This window comes from Thermothielavioides terrestris, chromosome 1, assembly GCF_000226115.1.
Source record: "Thermothielavioides terrestris NRRL 8126 chromosome 1, complete sequence".
Classification (NCBI taxonomy): Eukaryota; Fungi; Ascomycota; class Sordariomycetes; order Sordariales; family Chaetomiaceae; genus Thermothielavioides; species Thermothielavioides terrestris.
In genome coordinates this window covers 3,875,067-3,890,247 of record NC_016457.1, presented here as the reverse complement: position 1 = coordinate 3,890,247, position 15,181 = coordinate 3,875,067, and the positions used below count along the sequence as shown (strand labels likewise).

Here is a 15,181-nt window from a genome sequence, read left to right as displayed (position 1 = left end):
CCAACAATTCAATCAAGTCAAATCTGGGCCTCGAATTGAATTGAATTGCCTGGATTATGGTGGCGATTGAATTGATTGAATTTGATCAATTCGTTGTCAAGTTTCGTCAATCGCCATATATATCCCTAACCCTGACAGACCCCCCCCACTTTTTCTATACCCCACCTTCCTGTTCCGTACCTTAGCGGGAAACTGTAGCAAATTGTAAGCCTGGCACAGGGTCCTAAGCCTGGCACAGGCTTCTAACCCTGACGCTGAGCATAAGCCTGACGGTCCCTGACAACACTTGCAGCCACGGATGTCACACACATACAAATTTAGGTGGAAGATACATTGCAAAAATTTTCCATGTCCACAACACGTTCTTCAGAAGCTTCAGAAGGTCTTACAGGTATCAACACCACAACCTCTCCATTCCAATCATCACAACGGCACTTCCAACAGGTTGCAACTTCCATCTTTGTAAATAGTATACCGAATATAGAAAGTGCACTCGAGAAGAGGCATCTTCCACTCTTCCATCCGCATCTTCGATCTTCCACCACACTTCCGCATCTTCCACCACAATCCGGATCTTCCACCACACTTCCACAGCTTCCACCACACAGCCGGATCTTCCACCACAATCCGGATCTTCCACCACACTTCCACAGCTTCCACCACATAGCCGGATCTTCCACCACAATCCGGATCTTCCACCACACTTCCACAGCTTCCACCACACAGCCGGATCTTCTACCACACTTCCACAGCTTCCACCACACAACCGGATCTTCCACCACAATCCAGATCTTCCACCACACCCAACTTCCACAGCTTCCACTGCACTTCCACTGCTTCCACTATGGAGGTTAGGACACAGGTTCAAGGCTTGGCATGGGCAGTTGGAAAAAATGCAGAAAGTTCGGCGGAGGATGCACTGTATTTAGCTTCGCAATAGGTGCATATCCAATGCGCATTCCACCAATTCCAGCGTATCCGGTTAGTGGTCCATACAAGCTATTAGGCATCCGTCCAGGGCACCCACAGGGCCCACTACAGGGCCAAAAGTTGTCAGGGTCGTCAGGGACCGTCAGGCTTATGCCCAGGATCAGGCTTATCCTGATTCTATGCCATAGAAACGGAGCCAGGCTTACACCCAGGTAAGGCATGCTCTTGGCTTACAATTTAGCAGGTTACCCCGCTAAGGTACCATACCTCCTTTTTCCATACCCTACCTAGCTCTCTAGCTCTCTGGCTCTCTAGCACTCTAGCTCAATGGCACTCGCAATAGCTAAATCGCTTAAAAATACAATAAAATTGAGAGAGGCCAGTTTTATTTTTTTCTAACTAAGCAATTGCTTATATAATCCCAGATCGCCTACACCCTACGTAGACCTCCCGCACATAGCCAAGATCGCCATCGCCCTCCATAGACCTCCTATACATAGCCAAGATCGCTATCGCCCTGCCTAGACCTCCCACATATAGCTAAGATCGCTATCGCCCTACCCAGACCTCCCATATATAGCCTAGACATCAACACTGTCGACAATAAATTTCTACGCTTTAGAACTCCTTATTTTATACCCAATTCTTTAGACATTGTAGTATATTGATTAAATTTATATAAAGCAAATATCGTTGGTAGCTTATATAGTGCTTGGCATAGCTAAACAGTTGCTTATACTTAGAAGACATTGCTAAGATTAAAAGGTAATCGAATACTATCTTAGAGAGCCGTAGGAATTGCTTAGTATACGCTACCTACTATTCTAGTAGCTTATCTATATACCTAGGCGCCTTAGCAAAGTAGCTGATGCGGAGAAGTGCCGTAGATGCGTAGAATAACAAGATGTAGATTGATGATGGTGGTAGATCGAAGATCTAGGCAGTAGTACGCCAAGAAATATATGTCTGCAGGGCAGAACATATATCCGTACGCCGCCTACCCGAATAGGCCTAGCGTTGCAAAGTCTACAACGTAGGGCGTAGGGCACCCTTATCTAATCTACGTACATAGACATATAGGTCATATAACCCCCCTGTTCCTCCTGCCCTATATCAAGTCCAAGCTTATAGAAAAAAACGGCAATGCCCTTATTGCCTTACCTATCTAGATCCTCTATATCGTCAAATACCCTTCAATCGAATACTATAACGTACGGCTAGAAGTGTAGTACCGGATTAATCTAGATAGCAATCAACTAGCTTCTTCTACATCTTATCGTTATTAGTGGGAATAGGGTTCTTACGAGGCCAACTACGCTTATAGGCCAGTTAAGGTACCTGATCAAGTATAGGAGGCTCTTCTCGAGAGACTAGGTGGTCTAGATAATCGCCTTTACAAGCCTAGTATTCGTTGATCAGACGCTATATATAATATAGCTTGTATACGGTTTTTTAAACGCTCTCTTCTTAGCCGTAGCTAGTCCATTTGATCAAGTATTTAAAGCCTTTGTATATAACTTTATAGTCAAAGATTATATTAACCTTATATTTATCGTCCAATTCATTGTTATTAGAGGAGTAGTCCGATTAAAAGTCGACGATTAGACTAGGAGATAGCGTATTATAGCTAAAGGGATCCTCTTCCTAAGGAGCTAGGCAAAGGTAAGCAATAGAAATAACTAGGTAAATACCTATATTAGCTAGGAGATCTAGTTCGTATACTAGGCGCCTAACGTAGCGCTTAATTAGAAAAGGTCTAGTACACTATTGTAAATACTTCTAAGATGGGTTGCCTAGGAGATAGTAACTATAGTATAGACGTAAATAAACCTTATCGCCTATATTAAACTTAATATTACAATATTTACTATTGTAATAGCGTTTAGCGTATACTATAACGAAGTCTATACTCAATTGAGCATTCTAATATAGAGTATCTTATAGGGCTAGAATAGCAGCTAGCTTAGTAGTAGCCTAGTTAATAAAAGCTTCTAAAGGTCTAAGAAGCTTAAAGCTAAAGAGCTGCTTATAAAGCAAGGATTTAACGACTTTAATATAAGCGTTATTAAGGTACTATTATAGAGGTATAATAATATCTAACCAATTGCCTTTAGAGTACTCGAATATATAGAAGTAGATCGTAATTTCTATTATTTAGTTCTTATACTCTAAAAGGCTATCCACTTATAGGTAGTAGGATATTGTTATTAGTAATTTAGTACCTAGAGCCTTCTAAACGCCTTGCTAAAGGTTGGAAGTAAACTTACGATCGTAGTTAGAGATAATTATAATAGGTACGCCCTAGTCGCTTAGAAGCAATTAGCAAATTAGAATATACCTCTATTCTTAAGCTAAATAGCTAGAATTGCTAAGAATAAAGAGGGTATACTTTAATAACTTATAAGATACTATAAGTAAGCTATCGAAGTAGTTATAGTTTAGGAGCTACTAGGGCGAACTAGTAGCTAGGACCTTCGGTAGGCCTAGAATAAAATCGATAGCGATAATACGTATTAGCAAGGTATCGGATAGTCGAATCGGTTAATAGTTGCCTAATTTAAAGCGACGATCTATTACGTTGACTTAGTACTTTAGGTATAGTTTAATATACTTCTTAACGTTGTAGGTTTTATAAGCTATCAATATACCTTATAAGTCGTATAATATCTACTTAGTACTAAAGTAGTGTTTCTTATTATAGGTAGCTTCTAAGATAGTCTAAATTATATTATAAAGTATATAGAGTAAACGCAATTTGTTAAGTTAAATATTGTAGAGAAGGCTATCTATAAAGATAAATAGGAGGCTAGGCTAAGAGAAAACCTTGCTATTGCCTTTAATGGCCAATTTAACGATAAGATCTTTGATAATAGCGATATACTTAGTGTTATAAAAGTATATAGCTATAAAGCGAGTTTAAAGGTCATTATCTAGTTTCGCTTCTATAAAGGTGAACTAGATATTGTCAAGGACTATATCGTTGTTACTAGAGCTATTCTCGTAGTTTAGATCATCCTATAGAGCTTTTAAATAGCTAAGTACATTAGGTACTAGGTTTAGACGACCTAGAAGGTAATAGATCTCTAAGTTGTACTACGAGAGGTAAATAAAGGCGTTGATAAGCCTATAATTGGCTCGCTCAATGGACGATATATCTAAAATAGTCTAGTTAACGATGCTTTTTATAGAAGTATAATCTATAAGGACGACGATAGGCTTATATAACGAATAGATCGTAGTATATAGCTTCTTAACTACCTAGACAAGGTAGGCAACTTCCTATTCAAAAGGCCTATACTAGAGTTCCTCCTTTATAAGGTACCGGCTTAGGAATATAACGAGCTGAACCTAGGTTGACGAGATAACAATCCTAGGCTTCTATTGAAATGGTGCAAAACCTCTACACCAACCTACCCCACCACACCTAGGACCAGGTGCGCGAGATAGCTCTCAAAGGAATGCAGTGTCTCTCTAGACAGATGAAGATAGTACGTATCGAGTAGTGGGAAGGATGTCTCCCAAGAGGAAGACACGTAGCTCGGATACGTCTAGTGGGATATAGCAGGAAGATAAAAGACAATAAGAATATGGTCAGAGCTCAATAGCTCGAATGCCTATCGTCTAGACAGAGGTAGAACAACGAAAGGAGAGGCTCAACAGCCTTCCTAGAAGAAGGAGAACCACCAACGTAGTGTCAACGAACGTGTATTGACAACTGCTTAATGTCTTCCTTGATGACGAAGAAGATAGGCTTAGCCCACTTAAATATATGTGATTAGAGGGCTAGACCCCCTAGCAACGAATGTAACGTACTGAAATAAATAGAAAAACTGGGTCCCTATGTCTAGGTAGGCCATTACCCTAATTCACTATTTATAACTATCGGCAAGGTAGAACGCTATAACGCCAAAGCTACGCTCTAGGTATCTATCGATCTATAAAAAGAGGGTCTTATCAAGGTCGAAGTGAACTAAAATAGTAGGGTCTAACTTATAGATAGCATCCTAGATAGCTTCGAAAGAGGCCTTCTTAGTAGACGTCGGTTCAAAGAAAGTCTTAACGTAATAGGCGGCGTGCTTACTAGGGTTGCTGTTTTCCACTTAGCTAGTTACTTAGCCTTTTGTAAGTAGCACTATCTTATAGTTCTAGAGAGGCTTAATAAGCTATACGTAGTATAGGATTAGATGGTATAGAAATTCCAAGGCGTCGATATACTACTCTAGGGCCTTTAGGTTGTTTAGAAAGGCGAGGTTCCTAAAGGCGGCGATATAGTGCTTAGTGTTAGTTAGTCCAAATCTATCGATATAGAAACTAAGTAGCTCTATACTAGGATATGTAATATACAACTTAGCTAGCGCGATAGAGATATTCTTCTTCTTAAACAAGCTAAAAATGGTTTTTAAATACTTAGTATACTTATCTATAGTGTCGCTAAAGATAATGATGTCGTCGATGAATATATAGGCGAAAGAGGTATAAGGGCGAAGTAACTAATCTATAAAACGCTAGATATATACGAGGGTATTGTAGTAGCTTATTAGGTATACTTTCGGCTATTCCAATCTATAAGGGCTGATTAAGGTGAAGTGGTCGCGATATAGAGGATATATATCGAATTGGTAGAAGAAGGATATAGCATCGATTATAGTAATAAACTTCTTACTTCGTAAGTATATAATAATGTCTAATTGTAAAGGTAGAGGGTAGTTGTCAAGTACTATAACCTTGTTAAAAGTATATAAATCGATAACTATATAGCCCTTGATCTTACTGTAAGAGGTATACTAAACAATAAATACTAGATACGTGAAAAGAGTAGCCTTTATAGCCTATTCGAAGCGCTTTTACTAGTATAGTTCGTCGAAAGTAGCGTTAAGAACTTTGCGATCGTAAGCACTCAAAGGGTATTAGCAGACGTAGATCTTCTAATATTGCTAGCCTTCTACGAGAGGCACTTGTATTATATCCTCTTTGTCCTAGACAACTTGGCCCTTATCCTTCTATAGGCGAGGATAACGCTTAACGATATTAACAAATCGCTATACTAGCTTACGATCTTAGGTATATATATATATACCCTTTGAAGTGAGTATCTCTAGTAAGTTGGTAGGTATCTTAAGGCCTAGAGTCGAATACTTCTCTAGCACTACCGGCTTATAGTCATTAAGAGGCAACTCAAGGTTAGGATTATACCTATTAGTATAATCATTAGTACTAGGATCCTAGATCGATTGGTATAATATAGGCTAGGCAGACTAGCCCAATAGGTATACTAATTAGTATAATATAGGTCTAGATTCGGATAAAGTAGTTAGCTAATATACTATATCGCTATAAGACGTCGATAACTCTAGCGAACCTCGAGGAGATATTGTAGTTTAAGATGAAATATCGCTTGCGAGTTGGGCGGAGTCTCCTAGAATAGGATAAACTAGGCTATATATATCGAATGCAGTTGACACACTAGGGCTAGCGTACTGAATAGCGGTTTAAATAGAACTAGGGTTCGTAGCAGTAGATATCGCTATCAAGGCGGTTGCTATAGTCAATACTATGAAAGCTGTCTCCTACAAATAGGCGAGGTAACCGCTATTATTAGTATCTTCAATATAGCCAATAGGGTAGCGCTTTGAAATAGTGAGAACTCCTTTGGTCGAGTTCTTAAGAGCTACTACCTTAGAGGTCTTAGCATTGACAACAGTGTTTAGTATAGTAGGATAGCGAGCGTTGAACATTATAGACTGGTCTATCGGAAGAGGTTTATATTCTATAACGATGTACGCTTCCTGCTTAGGCTATAAGGTAACGGTATATATAGTCTTAACCTTGTATATATAGGAGAACATCTAGGTATATATAGCGAATAGTATATTGAATCCTCCTAGGATACCATATAGGCTAGCGATCTTTATACTATAATCGATAGAGGCCTAATATAGATCTAGGAAGTTAGCTCCTAATAGAAGGTTGGTAGGCAGTTTATCTACTACCTAGGTAGACCAAATGAACTTAAGGAGTACTAGGCCAATAATGGTAATACCTAGTAAGTAAATAACGAAGGTTGCCTACTAGGTAGGCGAGGTCTTTCTAATGCTATAAATCTGGCTATTGTAGTGTTTAGTCGAGTGTTTAAAGGTATTTAGGAAGGTCTTGTCGATAATCGAATAGCTAGTACCTAGATCGAGGTAAACTTCTAGGTCTTTGTAGCTAGGCTAAGCGTAGGCCTTGATATACAAGTAGGTATAGGCGCTATATAGGCTGTCGATACTTAGGTTAGCCGTTTTAGAGGCCTCTTATACTTCTAGGTTGATAGCGAAATCTACAGTAGGGCCAGAGCCTTTGGCAAATAGGATATCGTCCTCTAAAATATCCTTAGTGACAGTGGTTGCTTGCTCTAAGTACTTGATAGAGCTGGAAGTGGCTGCTAAATAGGTTTTTAGGTACTTGAAGAGCTGGTTCTAGGAATCGAACAAGGTATTGCAGTACCTATAAGTTCGATGGCCTAGGTTGGCCTAATTAGCTCGATAGTGACAAACGTTCTTAGGGACAATTGCCTTACTGTAGGTACGGATATATACGTTGGTGGCGGGAACTGTATTAAAGGTCTAATAGCATTTGTAATAGGTTAGCTTCGAATCGTAAGCTATATAGGCGATATCCGACTTGTTGGTACTATTGGAAACGGATGACTTGTAATCGGCCTCAGCTTCGTTATTGGCTTCTAAGTCGGATAATATCTTTGAATTAGCGTCGTCGATAAGGTGCGCTTAGTCTTAGGCTCGATCGTTATACTTAGAATTATAGTTATCTAGATAGTATTTGCCGTTTTAATCGCGATCTCGGTTATAGCGATCGTCGTTGTAGTTATAGTCGTAGTTCTAACGGTTATCGCTATAGCGATCAATATATCTAGAGTACTTCTTATCAAACTTAATATTATCGAAAGTAGTAGACTTGCTAGTAAACAAAGACTTCTTCAACTCTAGGAACTTATTGTAAACTATAGTAATAAATATAGGCTATACTTCTATAATCTTATATATATAGTATACTAGAGTATACTTCATCTTTGGCTATAGAAGAAAAGATATAATAGTCGAGTCTAGACGGTTATAAATAGTACCTACAACGTTATATTAGTTTAAATTATTATAATTGATCTAGCCTACTATATATATAAAATGCAACTTCTTCTAGAAGAAGTTCATTAGAGCGTCAAGGTTCTTCGCAATATATCTAATAGTTAACTATCCTCGGTTAAACTTGTCGATAGCCACTTAGCGATCTATTGTAAAACGCTCTACCAATTGATCAAAGATTGTATAAAGGCTAGCTTAGCGCTACTATAAACGCTTTTAAACAGTGACTTCGCTATTCTACTAGAAGAGGGCTTAGCTAGCGAGAACTATAGGCAGGAGGTATAGGATTTACTAGGCTACGTCGTAGCTAGTGTCGGAGTCCTCTAGAAAGGTTAATAAACGTTGGATAAAGTAATAGATATCGGTAAAAATCACGTTCTTACTATCTATAACGATACCTATATCGTTAAGGTCCTTATAACTAGAATTAAAAGTACCAATGTCATTACGTTTAATCTTAAAGGTAGAGATAGATCGGCTATCTCTAGTACTAGTAGTATCGTAGAAATACTCTTAGTAACTACGGTTTAGAGGAAGTAGGAAAGGTAGACGGTTATTTAGGCGATTGCTTAGACGGCGCCTACTATCGTTGTTGTCTAGGTCGTTTAGGTCGTTTAGATTATAGCCACTAGTGCTAGGGGGCCGCCTAAGAAGCGATATAGCCTAGCGTTGGCTATCCTAAGACGGTTCGCCTTGGCGAGGGTCGCCCTAAGGCGACTTAGCCTAGTCTAGGTTGCTATAAGGCGATATGGCCTAGCACTAGCTGCTTAAGCGCAAATTGTTGGGGCGTATAATATAGGCTTAATATACTAGTAGCGTGCCTATAGCTAAGTTATAAGCTATACCGATGTCGACGCCCTCTAGGGGAATAGGAAAGGCAGTCTATATATGAGGTTATATAGGTTAGACTAGGGGAGACGTACGGAGGCTCTTTATTAGAGAGGCTGCCGTTGCTACTAAGTAACGGCCCTAAATCGAAGGGGTATATAGCTATAGCTCTATAGTTAATATAGGAGCAGCTAGTAGAGGCTCCTTAGCCAATATAGGATTAGCCAATCGGTTCTTAACAGTTAGCTAGGCAATAGCGTTATCGATCTTACTTAGCCGATCGTCTATATTATATATATACTAAATAAAGAGCTTATCTTAGTATTAAACTTATTAGGCAATTTCTCTAGTCTAGGTGACAGCTATTTAGAGTTAATTTATAAGCTCTAGTAAGTTCTTAAAGCGGTTGTAAAAGCTTATCAACCTATTGAGTATAGGTCAAATCTCGACGATATTAGCCTAAAATTGATTGACTATAGCAATAGTATCTTCGAGTAAAGTAGTATATTTACCGATAGTCTAGCTAAGCTACTTGACGAAAGGCCAATTAGTACTGACCTTAATATACTCTAGGAGGTTTAGAATATCTTTAGCTTCCTTAAGGTCGCTCTAGGCGTCTTCGAAAGATAGTTTATCGCCCAGTTATATATTATTGTAATCATCTTAGCCAATGTCGATATTACGATAAGTACGCTCTTAGGGAGTAGGTAGCTCTAGAGCCGAAGGAATAAAGCCTTTACGTAGGGTATATAACGTCTCCTCGATCTTCTTAGACATAGTAGCGTCGTATTTAGAGAGTTGCTTAGCTAGCGAGGAGGCGTAAGAACGAGTGTTATAGCTATAATCGGCTATCTTAAGTATCACCTTAGTTTAAACTGTAGAAGCTAGGTCAAGTAGGCGTATTATTAACTAGTTTAATCGGCTAATTAAGGTCGATCAAGGATAGTTGACAAGGGCCTACTAAAGAGTTTGTTAGATTAAGGAAGAGGGTGTTCTAATCGCTATCGGCCATCGCTATTATACAAGAAGAACTAGGTGGTTGATCAGCTATTGCTGTCAACGATATTGTCGGCGATCGCCACTATGTAGACTAATCGATCGATAGCTAAAGATCGTAATCGCTATCGATAGAACCACTATACGATTGAGGCTCTTCGACTAAACCGTCGTTCGAAGGTAGGATACTTCCAACGCTATCGACCTCGTTAAATCGCTATACGAAGAAAGCGGTGGTTCAACCGGCTATTGCTATTGGCAAAGCCGCTACGTAGGCTAGTCGATTGATGACGATAAAAGAATGATTAGGTCAATGATCTTGAAGTCGTAGTTACTACTTGATGTAGAGAAGTGCCGTAGATACGTAGAATAACAAGATATAGATTGATGATGGTGGTAGATCAAAGATCTAGGCGGTAGTACGCTAAGAAATATATATCTACAGGGCAGAACATATGTCCGTACGCCGCCTGCCCAAATAGGCCTAGCGTTGCAAAGTCTGCAACGCGGGGCGTAGGGCACCCTTATCTAATCTACGTACATAGACATATAGGTCATATAACCCCCCTGTTCCTCCTGCCCTATATCAGTAGCTATCGACCTTATTTTTATAATAGCTAGCATCTTCGTAGTAGTTAAGAGACGTAAAAAAGTAGTCGCTTCCTTAGCTCTCTAGGCGCCCTATATATTTAATAAAAGGCTCTAGTTCGACTAGAAGATAGCTATATTACTCCTAGAAACATTGCTTAAAGGCTATAAAATAGCTTTTACACTTATCCTCTAGAAGGTGCTTTTATATCTACCTTATCTTATACCTAGGATATAAGATTATTATAATCTAGTACGCTAGCGAGTCGTTGAGTAGGCTAATGTATTCTTAGAGCTTCGTAATCGCTGCTTAAACGCTGTTTTAAATGGATTATACCTCTAAAGCCGGTTCGTTGCTTATAATAGTCGTTGCTTATAAGACGGATATATTAGATAGCTAGGAAGCTAGAAGATCGAGCTTATAGTCTTCTAACCACTATAGTCGCCTAGCTTGCCGTTGTAGTCTACGTAATAGCATTGGCAGTAGTAGCATCTCTAATGTAGTAGCTATCTAGCCTAGGCCAAGCTTCTTCTTTAGTTTGTTAAGTAGGAAGTATATTATACTAACAATAGTAGGAATAGTAGGCTCATTGCCCTTAAACGACTTAGTAATATCTACAAATAGCTCTAATACCTCTTTAATATCGGCCAACGCTAGCCAATCTTAATTTATTAGTATACTATTTTATAGAAATCTATCCTTCTTAGCTATAGACTATAGGCAATAGAGGTCTATAGAGTCCTATAGTTATATAGTACGTTAGATCATTAGGAAGACTAAGTTCTACCTTATATCGTTGTCTAGTACCAACTATAGCCCAACTATATCCTTTAGCTCGTTTAGAAACGTATTAAAGTCGTCTATTGTATCCTCCTTAGCCTATTTGAACTACGTTGCCTTAGCAAAGGTATTATAGCATTGTAGGCTATAGCAGATATAATAAACGATATAGTAAAGCTTCTAAACTAGCCTAGTGCCCTCCTAATCCTTAGAGTAAGCTTCAACGAAGGCTCTTATAATAAGGTTAACGATATAGCCTAGACAACGAAGTCGTTATTGCTTTCTTATAAGCAAGAACTTAGGCTAAATATAGTTGAGGATTATAGTAATATATATATTGTTCAAAGAGATATTGTTATACTAAAAGAAGCTAATATCCTAGGCTAGATCGAAGTTGTTGAAGACCTTTAGAATCTCTATAGCTTATATATCGCCAAAGTATAAGCTATAGAGCTAAACTATCTACAATAGCTTCGTCTATAGCTCGAATTTACTATCTACAAAGTAGACTATAACAACGAGGAGTATATATAAATTTAGTAAGGTCTATATATCAAAGAAAAGATACTTAATAAATCTTATACCTATAAATGTCTATTTAATAGCTTTCTTCTCTTAGTACTATAAACCTTATAGATATAAATATCTATTTAACAACCTTCTTCTCTTATTAATACCGCTAATCTACTTAGTTCTATATAGTGTTATTACTTAATAGAATAAACTCAAGAAGCTTATAATTAAATAGTCGAAGGAGCTAATAGAAAAATATATCTTTAACAATTATAAAAGAGAGGTCGTTTTAAACGATCTAGGTAATAAGCAACGCCTTGATCGAATTAGCTATTAGCTTAACGACTAGGGCATTAGCTATAGCTCGTTGTAATATTAAGACCAATTTCAATCTCTTTGCTAGCGGTTCCTTCGTATTGTTATAGCAGTTATATTCGTTAATAAGATAAGCTAAAGGAGCATTTATTACAGTAGCCTTAAAGAGCTTATTATAGTATTTGCAATACTAGGATACCTCTCCTACCTTGCTATTAGTAGCCTCGACAAGGAAGCTCCTATAGCTAGCGATCTACGACTTCTAGAGCCTCTTCTTAGCTAGCTAGTCTTTTAGGATATATTGCTTGCTACGTAGTACGACCTTGGGCCATTCGACGATAGAGTTATAGGGCAGTTCTTCGACCTTAGTGCCAGCCAACGCTTCCAACTGCTTAGCAACGTTTGGGCAGCCGCGTAGCGTATCTATTAGGCCTATAGAGGTCTTAGGCATAGCTGTAGCTATAGCACTTGCTAGGGCAGTCGGTTGGCTCGGTTAGAGAGCTAGCGATACAATGCGACTCTATAACTGGCTCCGTTTATATGCCAAGGCCAGAGAGTGGAAAAAAACAGGGCGGTTGGTAGTGGCTATGGTGGCTGGCTAGGCTGGGCTAGGCGGACTGGGAGGTATCTTGCGAAGCACTGACCAATATGCGGTCTTGGCAAATATTTGTAAGTAAACAAGTCAAATCCAGGCCCAGGATTGATTGCCAACAGGGCCGAATTGCCTTGAATTGCATTGAATTGGATTGAATTGAATTGGGTGGATTTGAATTGTTGGGAGCCTTGCCCGGACCTGTTGATGCTGATGGCGTGCAAGCACTCTTTCCCATGTATATAAGCTGAATGACCGGTGTATAATACATGTATGTACAGTCCCACTCTTCATGTGCCTCCTGAGCAGTTCCATGAACCGTCTCGCACACTCCCCCGGGTATCAGCCTCAGACTGCCTTCCATCATGCGCAGCCGACTGTCTCCGCCTTTAGGTTCAGAGCCAAAGCTGTGCAGGCAGTCGATGTGCCGGACATGTTGGTTTGGCAAAGCATCGAAGCGATCGTTGTGGAAGTGAGGTGAGGTGGCGGCGGATGAGACGCGGTCGGGCCTGTTATCCCGAGATGGAGTAGAGGTATTCGCTGGTCAGTTACAGCCTCGGAAGTGACTCGCAGATGCCTGTCGCATCCGGGAGCCTTTTTCACTCCACATAGTGAGTTGGCTGGCTCGACCTGCGACCCGGTACTGCTCGATGTCTTATCGACAGCGGCTCGGCCAGCTTGGGTCGCGCTGAAAACGTCGACGGCCTCTACGTCGACTCGTCCGAAGACGCTGTCTCCTGCGGCTCATCCCAGGCCATGTAGCCCTGCAGTTTCCACAACAGCATTTGCAGGTTGACCGTGGCCTGCCTGCCCAGCATGAACAGCCATCCGTCCCGGAAAAGCTTAGACTCCTGTCGTAGCCGGGCAACGTGCTCCTCGCCCAAAAGCACGCACAGATTGTGGACCGCAATAATCGACCCGTACCGGGCAGGCCCAACGTCCATCGTCGACAGCCTTGGCGGCACATACTCGGGGGAGCTCGACTCGGAGTCCGGAGACGCAGCGGTTCCCTTCGGCGGGCCCAGAAACAGTAGACAGCCCCTGTGCTTGAGCGCCTTCGCGTCGTCCCAGCGCTCGCACTTGACGATGTACTTGCGGTCTTGCTCCAGCACCAGCCTCGCGAAGTGGAGCAGGCCCTCGGAGATGCGCCGGCGCATCAGCTCCAGCAGCACGGCGTCCATATCGCTGCGCCAGTTGGCGCTGTTCAGCGCCGCCGTGAGATGCGAGCGCCCGTGGTCGGACATGCGGAAGAGCTTCTGAAAAGCCCCGAAGTACACCGATTTCCGGTGCTGGAGCTCCCGAAACAACGTTTGACGCGAGAGGACGTATGCTGAGGGTCCTGTTTTTGTGGGCCTTCGGGCCACTGGGGCCTGCTCGGCAGTACTCGCTCCTGCTTGCAAATCCTGCTGGGGCAGCTGTGCTGGGATTTCCGGCTCTGACCCGGAAGAAGCACCATCCTGTTTCTGTTCGAGTCCTCGGAGCGTCTCTTGGGGCAGTTCTTTGGCCGGTCCAGGCGCAGTCGCACGCTCCGGTGAGACGTCAGGCACGGGAGCTTGGCCCGTCGCCGGGCCCTTCGGGGAAAGATCAGCGGGCGTGAACCACGGTCTTCCCGTCTCCGGGTGTGACACGAGACGAAAGCGCTGGAGTAAGAATCTGGGTAGGACCGTGTTGGTGATGGGACACCTCCGCACCGGTGTCGCCAGGGCCTTGGCTGGGAGCAGGTTAGAGAACGACCGCTCGCCAGAACTACCTATTGTAGACTCCTAGTTGCGGGACATTACCGAAGGGGTTGCGGGCTAACTGCTTTTGAAACTTGGTCGGCTTAAACTGCGGTGCCGTGGGCTTGCGCTTCCTGAACTTGCCCCTTGCCTCGTGGAACGACGGGTCCATCAACGGCGATATGGGCAGCTCGCCAACCACGGTGGTAACTGTCTTGTTCTTGGCGTCTATTGGAACATCTTCTTTTAAGAATATGTTGTTCGCCACAGGATTTTGTGAGGCGTCGGCTGCGGTGTTGGTGTCGGTGGTCTTGTGGCTTGTGTTCGCTGCCGCGTCCGTTTGGTGATGGCTGCAGGCATGCAAACTCTGAGCAACAACAAATCGCCATGGCCTGCGGTAAGCGGTAGTTAGTGACGGCCTGCCGCAGCGCCTTCCCACAGCCTGCATCGTGTCTGTTGGTCAGGCCGGGTAAATGAGCGCCAATTGTCGCCAGAACACGGATACGCTCATCGAGTTTGAGAAGTGAAGAGGAAGTGGACAGGGGCCCAGCAGGTTGACAGATTCACTCAGACCAGCGAGTCCAGTAAACCGCCTGTTTAACTAACCAGACTGTGGCTAACTAACTCGACAGCAAATCCGCAGCACTTCACAAGGCGAAAACAAGACAGCAAACTGAAAATATGGGAAGTTGAAAAGCGATTCGAGTCGAGATATCGAGCAAACTAATGAGTGGAAAGGGGAGAGAAATGAGAGAAAGCTGGGCCTCGACACCGTCTGCAG

At 41.8% G+C, this 15,181-nt stretch overlaps 1 protein-coding gene across 1 annotated transcript; it reads right to left on the bottom strand.

Annotated features, from left to right (window-relative positions):
* Window positions 1–13,219: 13,219 nt before the first annotated feature.
* On the bottom strand, window positions 13,220–15,136 carry THITE_2108108 (uncharacterized protein). The gene is made up of 3 exons (XM_003649486.1): window positions 15,022–15,136; window positions 14,464–14,792; window positions 13,220–14,393 (listed from the first exon to the last, which is right to left on the bottom strand). Exons 2-3 carry the CDS (start codon window positions 14,570–14,572, stop codon window positions 13,390–13,392), a joined length of 1,113 nt encoding a protein of 370 aa, XP_003649534.1. The 5' UTR covers window positions 14,573–14,792; window positions 15,022–15,136; the 3' UTR covers window positions 13,220–13,389.
* Window positions 15,137–15,181: the final 45 nt, after the last annotated feature.